General features: G+C 45.9%; 1 protein-coding gene across 2 annotated transcripts in view; it reads left to right on the plus strand.

Moving 5' to 3' along the window:
• LOC138553514 (integrin alpha-X-like) overlaps window positions 1-14,888 on the plus strand; it is a 1,247,842-nt gene that overhangs the window by 1,100,232 nt on the left and 132,722 nt on the right. For both annotated transcript variants that reach the window (XM_069642543.1, XM_069642544.1), the window contains one exon: window positions 7,000-7,107. In XM_069642543.1, the coding sequence (XP_069498644.1) occupies window positions 7,000-7,107 (108 nt within the window). The remainder of the gene's footprint in view (window positions 1-6,999; window positions 7,108-14,888) is intronic.

Genomic DNA, 14,888 nt, shown 5'->3' on the forward strand with positions numbered 1-14,888 from the left:
AGAAACATCTGAGGATTACCTGCCACTTCCTACACAGACTGGGCTTCTCCCTCAATTACAAGAAGTCTCATATGATACCATTCCAACTACTCCAATTCATCGGAGCAGTCCTAGATACTTCCTCAGGGAAAGCCTCGCCTCCTGAGGTGAGAGCTCAACACAGTCTGCAGATGGTAACGAAGTTCCAGTATGCCCAGCATCTGCTGGCCTTCGATTTTCTGAGGTTGCTCGGCCTCATGGCATCCAGCATTTTTCTGGTGGCAGAGGCCAGATTGAGAATGAGATCCCTTCAATGGGCCCTCAGGACTCAGTGGTCCCAATGTTTGGGGAATATGTCAGATCTTCTGCAAGTTCCGAGCAGAGTGGCTCAAGACCTTCCATGGTGGGCTTGCAAGGACAATATTCTCAAGAATCTTTTTGGCAACCATGGCCGCAGATAACGCTAGTGACGGACGCCTCACTCACGGGGTGGGGATCCCACACCAGCGATCTGACAATCAGTGGTCGTTGGTCTCCATCGGAGTCCAAACTACACATCAACCTTTTGGAGCTGAGGACAATCAGACTAGCGCTGAAGACCTTTCTGCCCTCTGTACAGGGAAAGAAGGTCCTGATAATTATGGACAACACAGTGGCCATGTACTACCTCAACAAGAGAGGAGGTGTAATGGCACTACCACTGTGCAGAGAGGCAATGCAGCTCTGGTTCTGGGCAATACAAGAAGGAATCTCTCTATCGGCAGTTCAACTAGCCGGAGAGAAGAACACGGCAGCGGACGCTCTGAGCAGGCAGAGCACAGTCTCCCATGAGTGAGAACTAACTCAGAAAGTCCTTCAAGAGATTTTCACCCTTTGGGGAACCCCTCAAGTGGATCTGTTTCTTGACTGAGGTCATTCGGAAGTGCAATCAGTACTGCTCAAGGGAATTTCCTCCAAGAGGAGCTCTAGGGGACGCGTTTGTAGTAGACTGGGAATCTCCACTCCTGTACGCGTTTCCTCCAGTCCCCGTGATTTCTCATGTAATCAGGAGGTTGAGAAAGTTCAGGAAAACCATGATCCTAATTTCTCCAGATTGGGCCAGGCGGACGTGGTACCCAGACCTTGTGGACATGTCCATCTGCCCTCCAATACATCTTCCACAAAGAGCGGATCTTCTCTCGCAAGAGGAAGGTAGGGTTCTCCATCCAGAGGTCAAGACACTCAGCCTTCACGCATGGTTTCTAAAAGGCTGAGATATAACGATTGGGACCTCCCGGACGACGTAATGGAGATTTTGCTTTCGGCCAGAAGGCCAGCAACGAAATCCTCGTTCTAGTGTCGTTGGAATAAGTTCAGTAACTGATGCAAGGATAAGAATGTGGATCCATTCCTATGTGGCACACCTATGGGGAGTTCTTACATTTAGCCAATCTGGGGCTCCAGATTGGTACAATAAAAGGATACCTTGCAGCGTTTTCTATCTTTAAGCGCTCCTATGAAGAAGTGTCTTTTTTCAAGATACCATTGATTGTACAATTTCTGAAGGCTCTCACTAACGTGTACCCCCCAGACCCATTCCATGTCCGTGTTTGGGATTTAAATTTAGTATTAACATTTCTTACATGCATTCCTTTCGAGCCTTTGCATTCTTGTCCTCTACGGCTTCTCACATTGAAAACAGTCCTACTTGTGGCTATTACATCAGCCCGCAGCGTGAGTGAGTTACAGGCTCTCTCTTGTAAGCCTCCTCACACCATTTTCCATAAAGATAAAGTAATCTGCAGAGACTTTAATCAAGATCTAAAAAAAAAAAAACATCATTGAATCTGGTATCCTCCCTTGAATCTGGTATCCTCACTTGTATCTCTAATCTTCTTTAGAGTGTGTAAATGCAATTGGCATCCCACTGGGGAAAGAAGAGTGATCAATAAGCCTAATGAATACTGTTGACGTTAATGCTACTTCTAGATCTCGAATGTATGGTCTCTGGGCGGCAGGTGCAATTATCGAAGGGAAATAAGGAGGTGGGGGTGCTCTGCCAGGTGTGGTTGGCGTGCTTCCCCCGGCACATAGGCTGGGTCTGAGTATCCCTCTGATGGTCTCGCGAGCAACAGGTATATTTTCTTGGGTTCTTCCTTCCCTTTTTTTCTACTTTCTCCTCACCTTCCTTTATCTCTGCACTTGCCCCCCCTTCCTTTCCTTTGCTCTGCGTAGTGGGTGCCTCCTCGAAAATCTTCCACAAATCCAACACCTCCCGTCTATTCTGGAGCTGTTTTCCCTTGTATGTTGCTACATGGTCTAATATTCCCTTATCAAAAGACCCTTCTTCTGGCCAGGCATGGGGTGATCCCTCCCCCTTCATTTCTGCTACCCACTGACCGTGGTACTTTTTTATTCTATCACTGTACAAGGGGAGATGTTTACAAATATGTAATAGTGGGGTATCCATCCCCACGTTTCCAAAAAATAACCCTTTTTCTTTTCCCTTTTCCCTCCGTCAACTAACTCTTAATCTCTGTTTATGAAAAATAATAACTTGGTGTTCTTCACTTCAAAACATTACTTATACGTTTTCAGAATATACACATGGAACTTAAATCATTGAACATTTTACCAAGACAAACCAACTAATATGTCAACAACATAGAACAGAAAACATAAATCTTAATATCTTCCCTTATACTCCCCACGTTTCAAAGATCCAGGGCGGGAGGAACCAGCTTCCAACACCTCGCACCAAAAACTGGAACTCCCTACCTACCTCACTAAGGAACGAAAAATCATACCATACCTTCCGTAAAAACCTCAAAACCCTCCTATTCCGCTAAAGTCTGCCACATTCACTCTCATGCTTGCATTGTATCCACAGCATAGCATAACCTTTAAGCTCAATGTTTATTACCAATGGGAAATGTACTATGTAACTCGGTTACATCTGTAAACACATTCCTATGCTTGTGTTCATGACTAAGTCTGCTGTAACAGCGCCACGATGCCCCAGGGCAGTTCTGTGCGCTTTATAAATGCAAATAAATAAATAAATAAATAAACCCTTCCTCCTGTTTAGAGCATCACCCCTTCCTAACTCACTCTAACACTCACATCACCTCTGCACCCACTGGGCCTACCGCCACAATTTAAAAACACAAAAATAATAAGCTAAGACAATAAACTAAAATAATAACCACTACTTGTTCCAGAACCCACTAATTATACGAAGCTCCTACTTTTATCCTTGTTTCCACTTATTATCTGCACTGGTCGGGTCAGTGGATTGTGGCACCATCTTCTACCCCCTTTCAGAGCTAGGTTCCTGTTTCTCCTCTATTTTTCAACTTGTCTTTCCTTAGATAATAAACAATGGCCAAAAAAGAAAGCACTTATTTTTCACACACTCATTTTACTCATTCAGCTCTATTTCATGCGTGTTCCCTTCCCTTATTATACTCCAAAAATCAACCTTCCCGCTTTCCCTTGTTTGTTTTCCCTTGTGAATAAATACTCATGTGCCCGTGTTCCTCCAAGAGCCTCTGTTCTCAGTCTATCCACAACGCCTGGGCCTCCCCCTCGAGACCGCACCCGGCTCAGGCGAGCAGTTGGGTATTTGCAAAGCCGGGACCCACAAAACCTTCTGTTCTGCGTACGTGTTTATTTGGGGACTGGTCCGCCGTAGGTGGGGGTGGCCCTTCCAGGGAAGGCCTGGATCTCGCCGCAAGTATGTGGGGTCTCGAGGAGTATCACGTCGGGGTCACCAAATGAAGGCTCACACCCAACAATGCACGTAATATCCAAGACCAAATAATGGACACTCTCCCCAAGGAAATGAGACCAGGAGATGAATTACAAGTAAAACAAATTTATGTAAGGTACATGCGAGCAAAGCACATTAAAAAGGCACCAAGCATCATGAAATGACATCAGATATAGGTAACAAAATAACAGAATCGATTGGCTGGGTACATATAATAATCCCAGCTCCATACAGTATGCCTGGGTCTCATTGGTTGCCGTCTCTTTGTCTGTCACGGTGAAGGTCAGGTCGGTGGGTGTTACATTCCTAACTATCTAAGCTACACAACACGAACTGATTACATAAGAATAATGGCAAACATAAAACTCATTGCATGGATGGGAAAACCTCTGGGTCATTGGCAGATATATAGGCATCCCGCCCCTTGCTCCCAGCGGTCCATAAAACATGGGGCTCCCTTCTCAAATGTCTCCCTCTGCGGGATTGATCTACCTGATGCCTCATGATACAGATGGACATGTGTTATTTTTGGGGAGAATACATTGGTGCATAGGATTAAAATTATGGTGGGTGTCCTGTAATGCTCACTGCAAGGGCCATATGCGTATCTGTATCAAAGTGCAGGGGGGCGAGGGACTGGTGGACTGTGGCCTGGCTGGGTGGGGGTCAAAGGGGCATCGGCAGGTTAGTGGAGATGGATGGGCACATGGGCCGTGGCCTGCTCCGGTCTCACATAGTGCAGTGAGCTTATCTGACACGAAGTGATACTAAAGGTTGCAACAATGAATGGCTGAACTTCCGTGAGAAGAGGGCTAGTGTGGAGCTGGCGGAGGGGGCATGGGCTATCTGTGCGCGGCACTGATAAAGGGAGAGCTGTGGTTAGAGATAATTTCTGGGCCTAGTACAAAATCGCACTTGTTGCAGCACAAAATTGAATTGCTAGGTTGCGACAAAGACTTGCTTATTTGTTTGTTGTCTAATATGACTAGGTGTGGATGGTCGTCTTGGGGGTGGGGCATTTCTTTCCATAGTTCACACGCTGTCTCTCTGCTGTTGGAATGGTGAGGGGGTAAGAAAATGACCACCTCTACCCCAACAAGCCTCCTGTGAGGAAGCCGGAGGCTGCACGCTACAACAGACCAGGCAAAATAGGTGCACATGCAGCAGTGTTTGCAAGAATTCTAAATTAACTGGTCACTATTTCCATTAACTTCACTAAGCTGCTGACTGGAAAAGATTAGCAGGGTTTGAAAACTGTAAAGACATTTAGTAAAGAAGAAAAAAGATTGAGGTAGCAATATGCTATGTATTGGATTTACACAATGCTCAACGATCATGACAGATTTGAATATCCAACCAGGTAGTATGTTCTACTATCTGCTTAGTACAGTTATTAATACTCAAAGAGATTGTAAATCATTTCTGCACAACAATTTGCAACTAGACCGAAAACTAAACCCTCTTATAATTCGAATACATTTGGGGCATGTTTCCAGGTCATCCATTAAAACAATCAGTTCATCCACATTTGAACTAACTTAGAAATTGAAACCAGGTATTGCAGGAATAGCTGAATATATTTGGATGTGAGCATATGCTGTATCAGGGGCTCAATAAGTAACTTCGATGATAAGGAAATATTGGTTGCCTGTGCTGGATTCCCATTCCCTTCGAAAGATTGATGGTGTAAATCCTGCTAATACTTCTCTGCTGGTCAACAGATTATTTCACAGTGAGTGGAGTTTATGTGCACTTCTGAAACACTCACCCTACTGAGCAAGCTCCAGAGGAACACTCACCTCAACCTATCAAAGCACTTCTTTCCTTTGAGAAAGATAAGAGCCAGCCAAGAGCCGTGTTCTGAAGTAAGATCAATGATCAAACCCAGCATGGTGCTCTGACCAGCGATAATACCATGCGGCAGAACATTCACTAATGTATCAACCATGACAGAGACAAGCAGCAAGTATTTTTGTGTTTTTGTAAGGAAATTGACCAGTAACAAGCAAAATCCGAAGGTCTGTCCCTTGCTTTATGAAGGTAACTATCAAACACATTTTCAAATTCTCAGGCGAAACGTAGTAGGAGCAAGTATACTTGTTTACTGACAAACACACACATTTTAGTGCGCTAGTATGAATGAAAAGCTCATACCAATGCCATGATGATACAGTAATGCAGTAACACCTCTAGAGTGATGCTGTTAGGCAAAAATAGACATCCGTCAAAGACAGTAAACAGCCACATAGCCATTTGAGTATGAATGTATTTTAAATCGTTTTCTGTTTTTAGAGGTTGTGCGATGGGCAGAAATAGAACGGGCCAATTTTACAACTTGTGACTTCTAGACTAAATAAAAGGAGGTTTATTTACCATATGCTTACAGTTCCAGGTCAGATAAAAGAAGAACCATTTCCCAAATCCTAATCCCCTTAAACAGGGAGGAGCAGAGCCACACAATTCAGTGTTATGTCATTAGGTAGAAACCAATGGTTAGGGATTCATGTATCCATATGATTAAAAGAGAGGATCAATTGACAGACCTTTGCCATTTGAATGCTGGTAAAAAGGAGACCTGTGAAGAAACTTACACCCATCTTTTTTGGATAAAATGATGACGAATTATCATGGGTTATGTTTGATATTACTTTTGTACAGCATTATTTGTCGTCTCTGCTAAACAAAGCCAGTTTGAGTTGCAATTAATAATGATAGGGTGAGTTCAGTTACATTTTATTATTTGTATGTTAATTTTTTATTGTATTATTAATGTTAGGGAGAGGCAATTAGAACCCAAGGGATCAATACTAGGGAGTGGGTAGCAAATAAGGCAGAAGAGGGAGGGTGGGCAATTTGCCAGGAAGGGATCTGCAAGCAACCAGGTAGGAAAACAGAGGGGAGCGGCCCATCCAGTCTCAGGTTCAGGTTAGATGAGGTGTGAAGGGCTTGTGGCCCTAGGTGCTAGGGAAGAGCCATTGTTGTGCCTCACTTAAGGACGCATACTCCGAGGCAGGTGAGGCCTTTAAACATACCAGTGGACAGGCCCTGGTGAGTCAGTGTCTGTGCCTTTTTCTCACTCACTTGGATTTCCTCACCTCTACACTTCACTGAGTTACAGACTCATCTGGTGGTGACCCATTGCCACTGAGTGAGGTGCAATTATTTCCATCACAGAAAAGATGACTGATAACTTTGAAAGCAGGTTCTGCATACCTGTTTGCCAAGCATCCAGGGTCATCACTGTCCTCAATTGCTTTTTTATATTTCAGGTGAGCAACTTGGGCCAGCAAGATCTCCCTGTCGTGGTCACCTTCCAGTTCCCTGTGGGGCTGGGCAACCTGCCGGTCTGGAACGCCCAGGATGTTTCTTTGTCTAAGGTAGTTTTGTTTGTATGTATGTTTTTAGTTAACTTCATACTGAGGGATTTGACTACAATTCCAGGTAAAGCAGAAGCTTGTGTGTATATGTGGGGCTAGGAGATGGTGGCTACTGTCACTTTTAAAGTAGGAAACAAACTGAAGAAATGATGACAGAAATTAGTATTTAAATATGAGAATTTGAAACCAATGTTTGTAGCCAACACATGTTTTAGATGGCATTCTAAACTGGTGACTTTCTTGTATTGGTAGTGTGAGGAGGAAGTGAATGTGTCCTTACGCCTCACTCCATTTCTACATCGTCAAGTGGAAGGAGTTTTTGTTCTTGTACCATACACGTCCTATCTCTTTTAGGTTTTCTGATTCAAAGTGCCACTGATATTCTAAAATAATACCCTCATTGTTTGCAGGATTTGTGTGTAATGTTTGATGGTTCTTATACCAAATGAAAGTAGAGCAGGTACAGGCATGAGTCCACCCATCTGTAAGAGTGGACTGAGATAGCAAACATTTGGTTGAAATCAGTGCCATACATGCTTAATGATACCACCTTACTAGTGCTATGTCCCAGAATCAGGTAAGCCAGTGCTCAGCTCACTACAAACAGTCTTTCAAAAGGCATAGAAACTCGTTCGACCCCAGTAACCACAATCAAAGGCCCTTTCTCAGTTCCTTTCAGACAGATTCCTTGGCCCAATTAAGAGTTTTCTCTATTAATGGAGAAGCTCATACCACCCAATACAAAACCATATTTTAAGATAGTGTGTCGATTCTAGGGTATTCGCGCCTTCTACCCAGGCAGGAGCCACCCCCTTTGAGGCTAGGTAGGTGGGCCCGCTAAGCAAGACTCTCCCTAGTGGTCGGTGCAAAAGGCACTTCACTGGGAGTGACTTCCCTCTTGTTGTCAAGGACTCCCATTACCAAGAGTAACTCCATATGAGAGAAACACTATCCGCTTCTATGGGAATTAAAATGCCTGCACTTACTATGTCATGGCCTTCAACGACCAGTAATACAATTCCCATTTCCTTGGCTTTAGGGAATGCTGGATTTCACATAACAAACAAAGAGAAATGAAATGCCTTTTTAAGAGTGGGCAGCAAACCTAAGGAGACAAAGAACCCATCAAGAGGCAAGGAGAATCTTATGCAGAGGTGAGCCTCTGATGAAGGAACTTTCTGGAGTGGCCTAGCACTGCTGGGACGTGGAGCCAGTGGCAGTGTGAGTGAATAGAAGGAGTAGAGAAAAGCGATGCAAGGCCGGCAAAGAGAGCAGTGGAGCAACCGCTGCAGGGACGGGGTCGAGAAGACCATCCCACTTGGTGGCATAACCCCTGGGTTCGCGTACTGGGATTGGAGCCCACAAACGACCGCCAATACAGAGTGCATCGGGAGGCACAAGTCCTCCACTCCACCTGTGACTGTCTAGGCGTGCAGGTTGACAAGCTGAGATAATGGAGAACGAAAGCAGGGGAACAGGCCCTGATAAAACACCGAACCCCGGGAACCAGCCCAGCGCTGAAAAAGGTAGCAGGGTGATCCAGGGAATGTGGAGGCAACTCGAAACAAGTGAAGTAACTGTGAATGTGGGTTACAAGAGTCTGAGAAACCGAAAGTGTGAACATTGGCGAGAGCCACATGTGTTGTTAATGATAAGGTATTACAAAGGCCCAGAGTTTCTTTGGATGACTGAACAAGTACCTGTAGTTTAGTTTCTTAGGCAGGGAATGTCCCCTTAGTGATAGGGATAGATAGGCCTTTTTTATTTGATTTAATAAAGAACAATTTGAAAATGTCCTCAGTTTTTATGACTCCTTCTTCTGGTTCGCCAAATATGGTGCTAGGAGTGGGATGTCAGCCAACTGATATAAGTTGGGGTCCCGTGCTATATACCAAGTTAAACCCTAGGGCCAATACTCCCATAGTAGCAACCCCACAGTCAATAAAAGTCATTACTCTCCTGGTGGTATGCCCTGGATGTCGTGGTGGGAGTAACAGACCCAGACTTTCAGGGAGAAGTCAAAATCTGTATGCATAATCATGGGCCTAACCATAATACGGTCAAGGGTGGAGAGACCATTGCCCAAGGAATTCTGGAGCAAGCACTTTTTCCAATTCCCCAAGAAGTGGGACTACTAAGGGGAACAGAAAAGGGCTCCCTAGGGTTTGGAGAAGCTGACCTCCTTAGGAAAGAGATGGAACCAGTGGAAACAGAAAACATCACCCCCCTATCCGTCCTTGCTTCTGCACAAAGGAATGATCCTTCCCTTGTGGAGGCCTTTGGCAGGGTAACATCAGAAGAAACCAGAGACAGTCGGGCTCGACTCTTTTTCTTCCTCAAAAAGGGGTTATTATTTAGAGGGGACATCAGGAGATATGGTCTTCCCCGAACACAATTAGTAGTTCCTCGAAGTCACTGTAAGATAGTGCTGGAGCTGGCCCATTCACATTTGACTGCAGCGGACCAAGGAGTTGGAAAAACACAAAGCCAGGTGATCTCAAGGTTTTATTGGCCAGGAGAATTTGCAGGTTTAAAGAGCTATGTCTCGACTTGTGACATCTGTCAAAAAATACAACTACTCAGGTACCACAGGCTCCATTATAACCTCTACTGATCATTGAGGTACCCTTATGACGCAAAGCAATGGACATAGTTGGCCATTTAGAAACATTCAAACTTGGGAACAAATTCATTTTGGTAATTGTTGACTATGCAACTCAGTACCCCGAAGCATTCCCCCTGAGAGCAACAAAAGTCAGCAAATCCTAAAACATCCATATAACCATTACTTTCTTGAGTAGGATTCCCAAAGGAAATCCTCACGGCCCAAGCCACCACCTCCAAGATTATGCAAGAAGTGAAAGAAATACTCCACGTTAAAACCTTGCGTACATCGGTATATCACCCTTCGACCGATGGACTGGTAGAAAGGTTCAATCAAACCTTAAAAATGATCATATATAAGCTAGTACAACTGTCAGGAAAAAAATAACCACAAGAGAGTGAAACAGGCAGAAATCTGGAAAAGAGCACAGATACCTGACATGATGAGAAAAAGAAAACCTGCACCCCAATCCTGTGAAATGTTAGCAAACTTCTTCCAAGCAGTCAGTGGAATCCAACCAATCAACATGCATCCCATCACCCTGCCAGTTCTCAAATGCCCATCTTTCCCAACCACAGGAAAATACTGATGCCTAGTCTTTGTTCATTAGAATCCATGAACTATCCTTTGAAGCCACTAAGGCAACTTCCTGCACAACAGTAAGTCAACAATTGCTCTCATTAGTGTATGTAATGTTCACATCGTTCTTTTTGCGAACTCCTGGTCAAAGTCCACCTTGCACACCATCTGGACCTTGTTGTTACCTCAATGTTTTTCAATTGTTTACCTCAGCTGCTTAGAAAGAAGAAGGCGTTGAGGAGTTCCGATTCACAAAAGTGAGCTCCCTTATACAATACATTGATCTACAGTAAATGCTGTGTCTAACATTGTCCTTGATATTGTTTGGAAGAAGGGGTAAACATTTTAAAGGTGTAGCTGAACTGTGAAGAGGAACCCAGCAAGGTCTCCCCTCAGCATTCGGGCCAGGTCTACTTATCCATTCAACTAATGAATGACTTACATGCAAGGCCTAGTTCCCACACTGACAGTTCTGAGAGACACTAAAACGATGTAGTGGTACTCAAGACTATTCAAAATTTTGGTCAAAGTCTAAATCTAGAAAACACTCCTATCTTTGACCATCAAGCTGGCTTCAGAGCGGCCAGAAGCACGGAAACTGCTCTCCTGAACATCCATGAAGACCTGCTCTCCAACCTTGACTCCAATACCCCCTGTGTCCTCATCTTTCTTGAGCTCTCTTCTGCCTTGCACATGGTCAACCATGCCACCCTGCTCAACGGTCTATGTGATAACCTGGGTATCACCGATCAGGCCCTGGCTTGGCTGACCTCTTTCCTCTCAGATCGACCCTCCCACGTCCAACTTGGGTGCTTCCTCTCCTCTATCTCTATCTCTACCTGTGGTGTTCCCCAGGGTTCTAACCTCTCTCCCTGGCTGTTCAACCAATACCTGGCACTTCTTGCCCACCGCAATGCAGTTCTCTGCCCCAACTTTTAGTGCTATGCGTACGACACTCAGCTAATTTTCAAGCTCCCTTCTGCCACCTCTTCTCCTTCTCTCATCTCTGACTGTCTGTCCGCTATCCAGGAGTGGTGTGCCACCAACGATCTCTGCCTTAATGCAAATAAGACTGAGATTCTCCTCATCGGCACACCTGCTCCCTCCTTTCCTGTTGCTCTCTGGCTGGCCTCTCTTGGCCTTCTTCCTTCTCCCACCTGTGAGGCTAAAAACCTCGGGTCATCTTCGACTCCACCCTCTCCTCCTCTCCTCACATCTCTGACGTCTCTAAGACGTCATACTACCAGCTGCACCTCATCAGAGGTATTCTTCCTTTCCCCTGCTTCCCCCAGAAGCTCACTGTCTCCAGAGCTCTTGTTCTCTCTAGGCTGTATTACTGCAACAGCCTCTTTCTATATCTGCCTGCTTCTACTCTCCACCCTCATCCAGAACAGGACTTGTCCTTCTCTTCAAGCCCAGAGATCGTATCTCTCCAGGACTGAAATCTCTGCACTGGCTCCCGGTGGCAGCGCCGATTAAGTTCAAAACCCTCTGCATTGTCCACAACGCCTTCTGGGACCTCGGGCCGCATTACCTCCAACTCTCTCTTCGTAAATATGTTCCTTCTCAAGCTCTTCGCTCATCTGCCTCCAACTCTCTCGTGGTCAGTCACTTCTCCAAGCAACGTGTTGGTGGTAGATCTCTTTCTTCAGCTGGGGCCTCTCTCTGGAACAGCCTCCCTGTCTCCCTGAAACTTGAGGAGAACCGTTCCGGAAGAACCTCAAGACCTTCCTCTTTGCTTCTGCTTTCTCTCCTCCTCTCCCCTGCTGAACTCCTGACTGAAACTGCACTGATCACCTGGCTGCCCTCTGATCTCAGGCCCAGGTCCCCTCCCCTACCGCTGCACTCCTGCACTGCCTTCCGGGCAACCCCTGCACTTGGGGGCTGTTTCTGTATCCCTACAGCCCCCACCAGCTCTTGACACGTGATGTCTTCACTTAACCCTGCACTTGCCACTAGCTGGCCGCACTTTTACCAACTGTTCTATTTATTTTATTTATTTACTGTTGCCCCTATGTATTGCACTGCCCCCTACCCCTGCCCCCACACGTTCCCTTCCCCCTACCCTGCACTTGCGCGATCTCAATGTCACTTGGCCTAGTAAGATCGTTGTCTTTGTCTTCCCTCTGTTCCCCCGTCGTGCTTTGAAACACTTGTGTATAGGTGCGTAATAAATGCCATATCATATCTTTGCACAAAAGACCATCAGCTTCCCTATCCAGTGCATACATGCAGAAGGCCTGATCATTCCCATTTCCCTGGATGCTGTGACACTGCATTCTTCTCTTGTGGGCCTGCCAATCTGTAGCTATTGATAGAAGCAGAACTATATAGCTGCAACCTTGCACCATGTGCAAAGAGCGAGCACGCCCTCATTCTCTTTTGTAAGTGGCCCTGTTTTCAGCCAGATGTCAATGTCTAGCCTCTCTGTGGGCATATGCTTTAGATTCTACCCACACATGTAGCAATGGCATAAGCGAGCAGTCTGAAGAGACACACTAGGCCTGCTTTATAGAAAGGCTTATTTATATGGCCGTTTCTCGGTCGCCATATCCCCAGGAGTGACCTGCACATGCTTTGGTGGCTGGGCACCAGTGCAGATGATGCACTGGCCAGCCTCCATGAACACGTGAGTAAAGAACGAGTCAGCCTGACAGCAATATTGTCATGAGATGCTCTCAGAACCACCTGGGAGCAGGCAGCACATGTCATCGCGATGATCCTGAAAAGGTCACTCATTGTGGACTATTGGAAATTGGAAAGAAACGCTGGTATAGGTCACACTGCTGCTGCTGCCTGGTAAGAAAATGCACAGGAAACCATCAGCCTTTCCTTTTCAGTTTCAGAGAAACACCCCTCACCCCTGCTCCCCAGCGACCCACACATTGGTGTAGACGTGCATACGGTTTGGGCTCATAGCAGACCACCACGGCCAAATAGTGATCACTGTCAGTAGGCCAATATCACAGCCAGCACAGGTGCAACAAACACGCATGCAAGTGTAGACACCACTTGTCAACGCTATGTCTCACCAGATATTTACTATCTTTTTGTTAAACAGCCTTTTGAGCTGCAGACCAGATCCTAGATACACAGGATCAAATGATACACAGTGCACAGAAGGCACTTGGAGTGAAGTATCCGAGCGAGATTCTTCACCTACCTGTGACACTGAAAAGTAAAGGCTCAGGTAGGATTCTACCCAGCACATTCTCCAGGCACCATAGTCCCTGCAGAGACACACCCATGTTCTAATTTGTACCTCCTTACCTTTAGATGTCCTAAGTCTGTGATACATCGGTGACACCACCAAGTCCACTACATTCGTCCTGAAGACGGCACCAGAACCCAAGCCACCTACTCTGTGCCGAAACACCATTTCGTGTCGACTAGACAGAAGTGTAGTCAACCTGACCACATTCTAAAGTCACCCAATGTACTAACCCACACTGCGAAGGATTGTATGCAAAGAATCAATGCATGAGATTGTTTTTTGAGATGTCCTAAACAATGCATAACCCGTCTTTTACGGGCAATGAAAAGGTTTCGGAAGATAGCTTTGTTATGCTATTTTTAAACTCACATGAATAAAATATATTGTTTTATATGTATCCTGGGTGTTCTCTGATGTACAGACCACTTGCAGGGCTCTGTTAAAAAAGTGTGCTGGATCCATACCCGGCCAGTGTGAGACAGGTGGGGTAGCCTGAGTCCCTGTTTTTTCATATATCAAAGGTGCATCTGGATTCACAAAGGCAAGTAAAGTGCTTCCCCTTTTTTTCCAAGCAAGCGAAGGGGGTCTACTAGTCAGTGCGTGGCTTCACCTGCATGGAAGGAGGCTTTGTGAATCCAACTTTATAATGATATTTGTCAGTCAGTCAAACAACTCTATTTGGCCAAAAAAGGCCATCAATGTACATCCTACAAATACAGTTCTGATAATAAAGATATAGTTCTGATGCATAATTACAAAAAACATAAAAAGAAAACAACAGAACAGTGCAAAAGGACCGTCCCCTCCGTGGGAGCCCCCGAACAGGTCTTTAAGCCAATGATCAGGTCCCACCAGCCCCTGGCCTCAGCCAGTTCCCATGGTGCCTTGGGCCCAAGGCAGTCAGATTTGCCCCTGAGAGGGGACAGTTGCTAGGGGGATCCCCAGTGTGAGACATGGGGAGTAACAGAATGCCGGCTCCGGAATTACCGCATCACCGGGGCTGTAATGCCCTGGTAATTCTGGCAAGTCCGGAGCCGGTAATTCATTCCGGGTCCGGCGGCACCCTGCCGGTTTTTCCGGCACGGTTACCGCTGGACTTGGAATGAGGCCCAATGTCCGTTTTAGCTCAGGGATTAGACAGTCTGGTACACTCCAACAAAGAGCCCCTGGACACAAACCCACAATCCCCCACCGCCCTCAACCAGTGAAGACATTTATTCCGAACGGCGTCCCTTGGTTCTCTTGAGTCAATGGATAGTTAGGGACACCATGGAGAAACACCCTGGGGCTGCTACGGCCTTCAGGTAAATTATGCCTAGATAGAGGCCTACACAGACCAGGGATTGAGGCCCTGTCCTCCCTCCCTACCGAGCGCAAGTTGCC

The sequence above is a fragment of the Ambystoma mexicanum genome, unplaced genomic scaffold, assembly GCF_040938575.1.
Source record: "Ambystoma mexicanum isolate Mex_15411 unplaced genomic scaffold, UKY_AmexF1_1 Mex_scaf11, whole genome shotgun sequence".
Classification (NCBI taxonomy): domain Eukaryota; kingdom Metazoa; phylum Chordata; class Amphibia; order Caudata; family Ambystomatidae; genus Ambystoma; species Ambystoma mexicanum.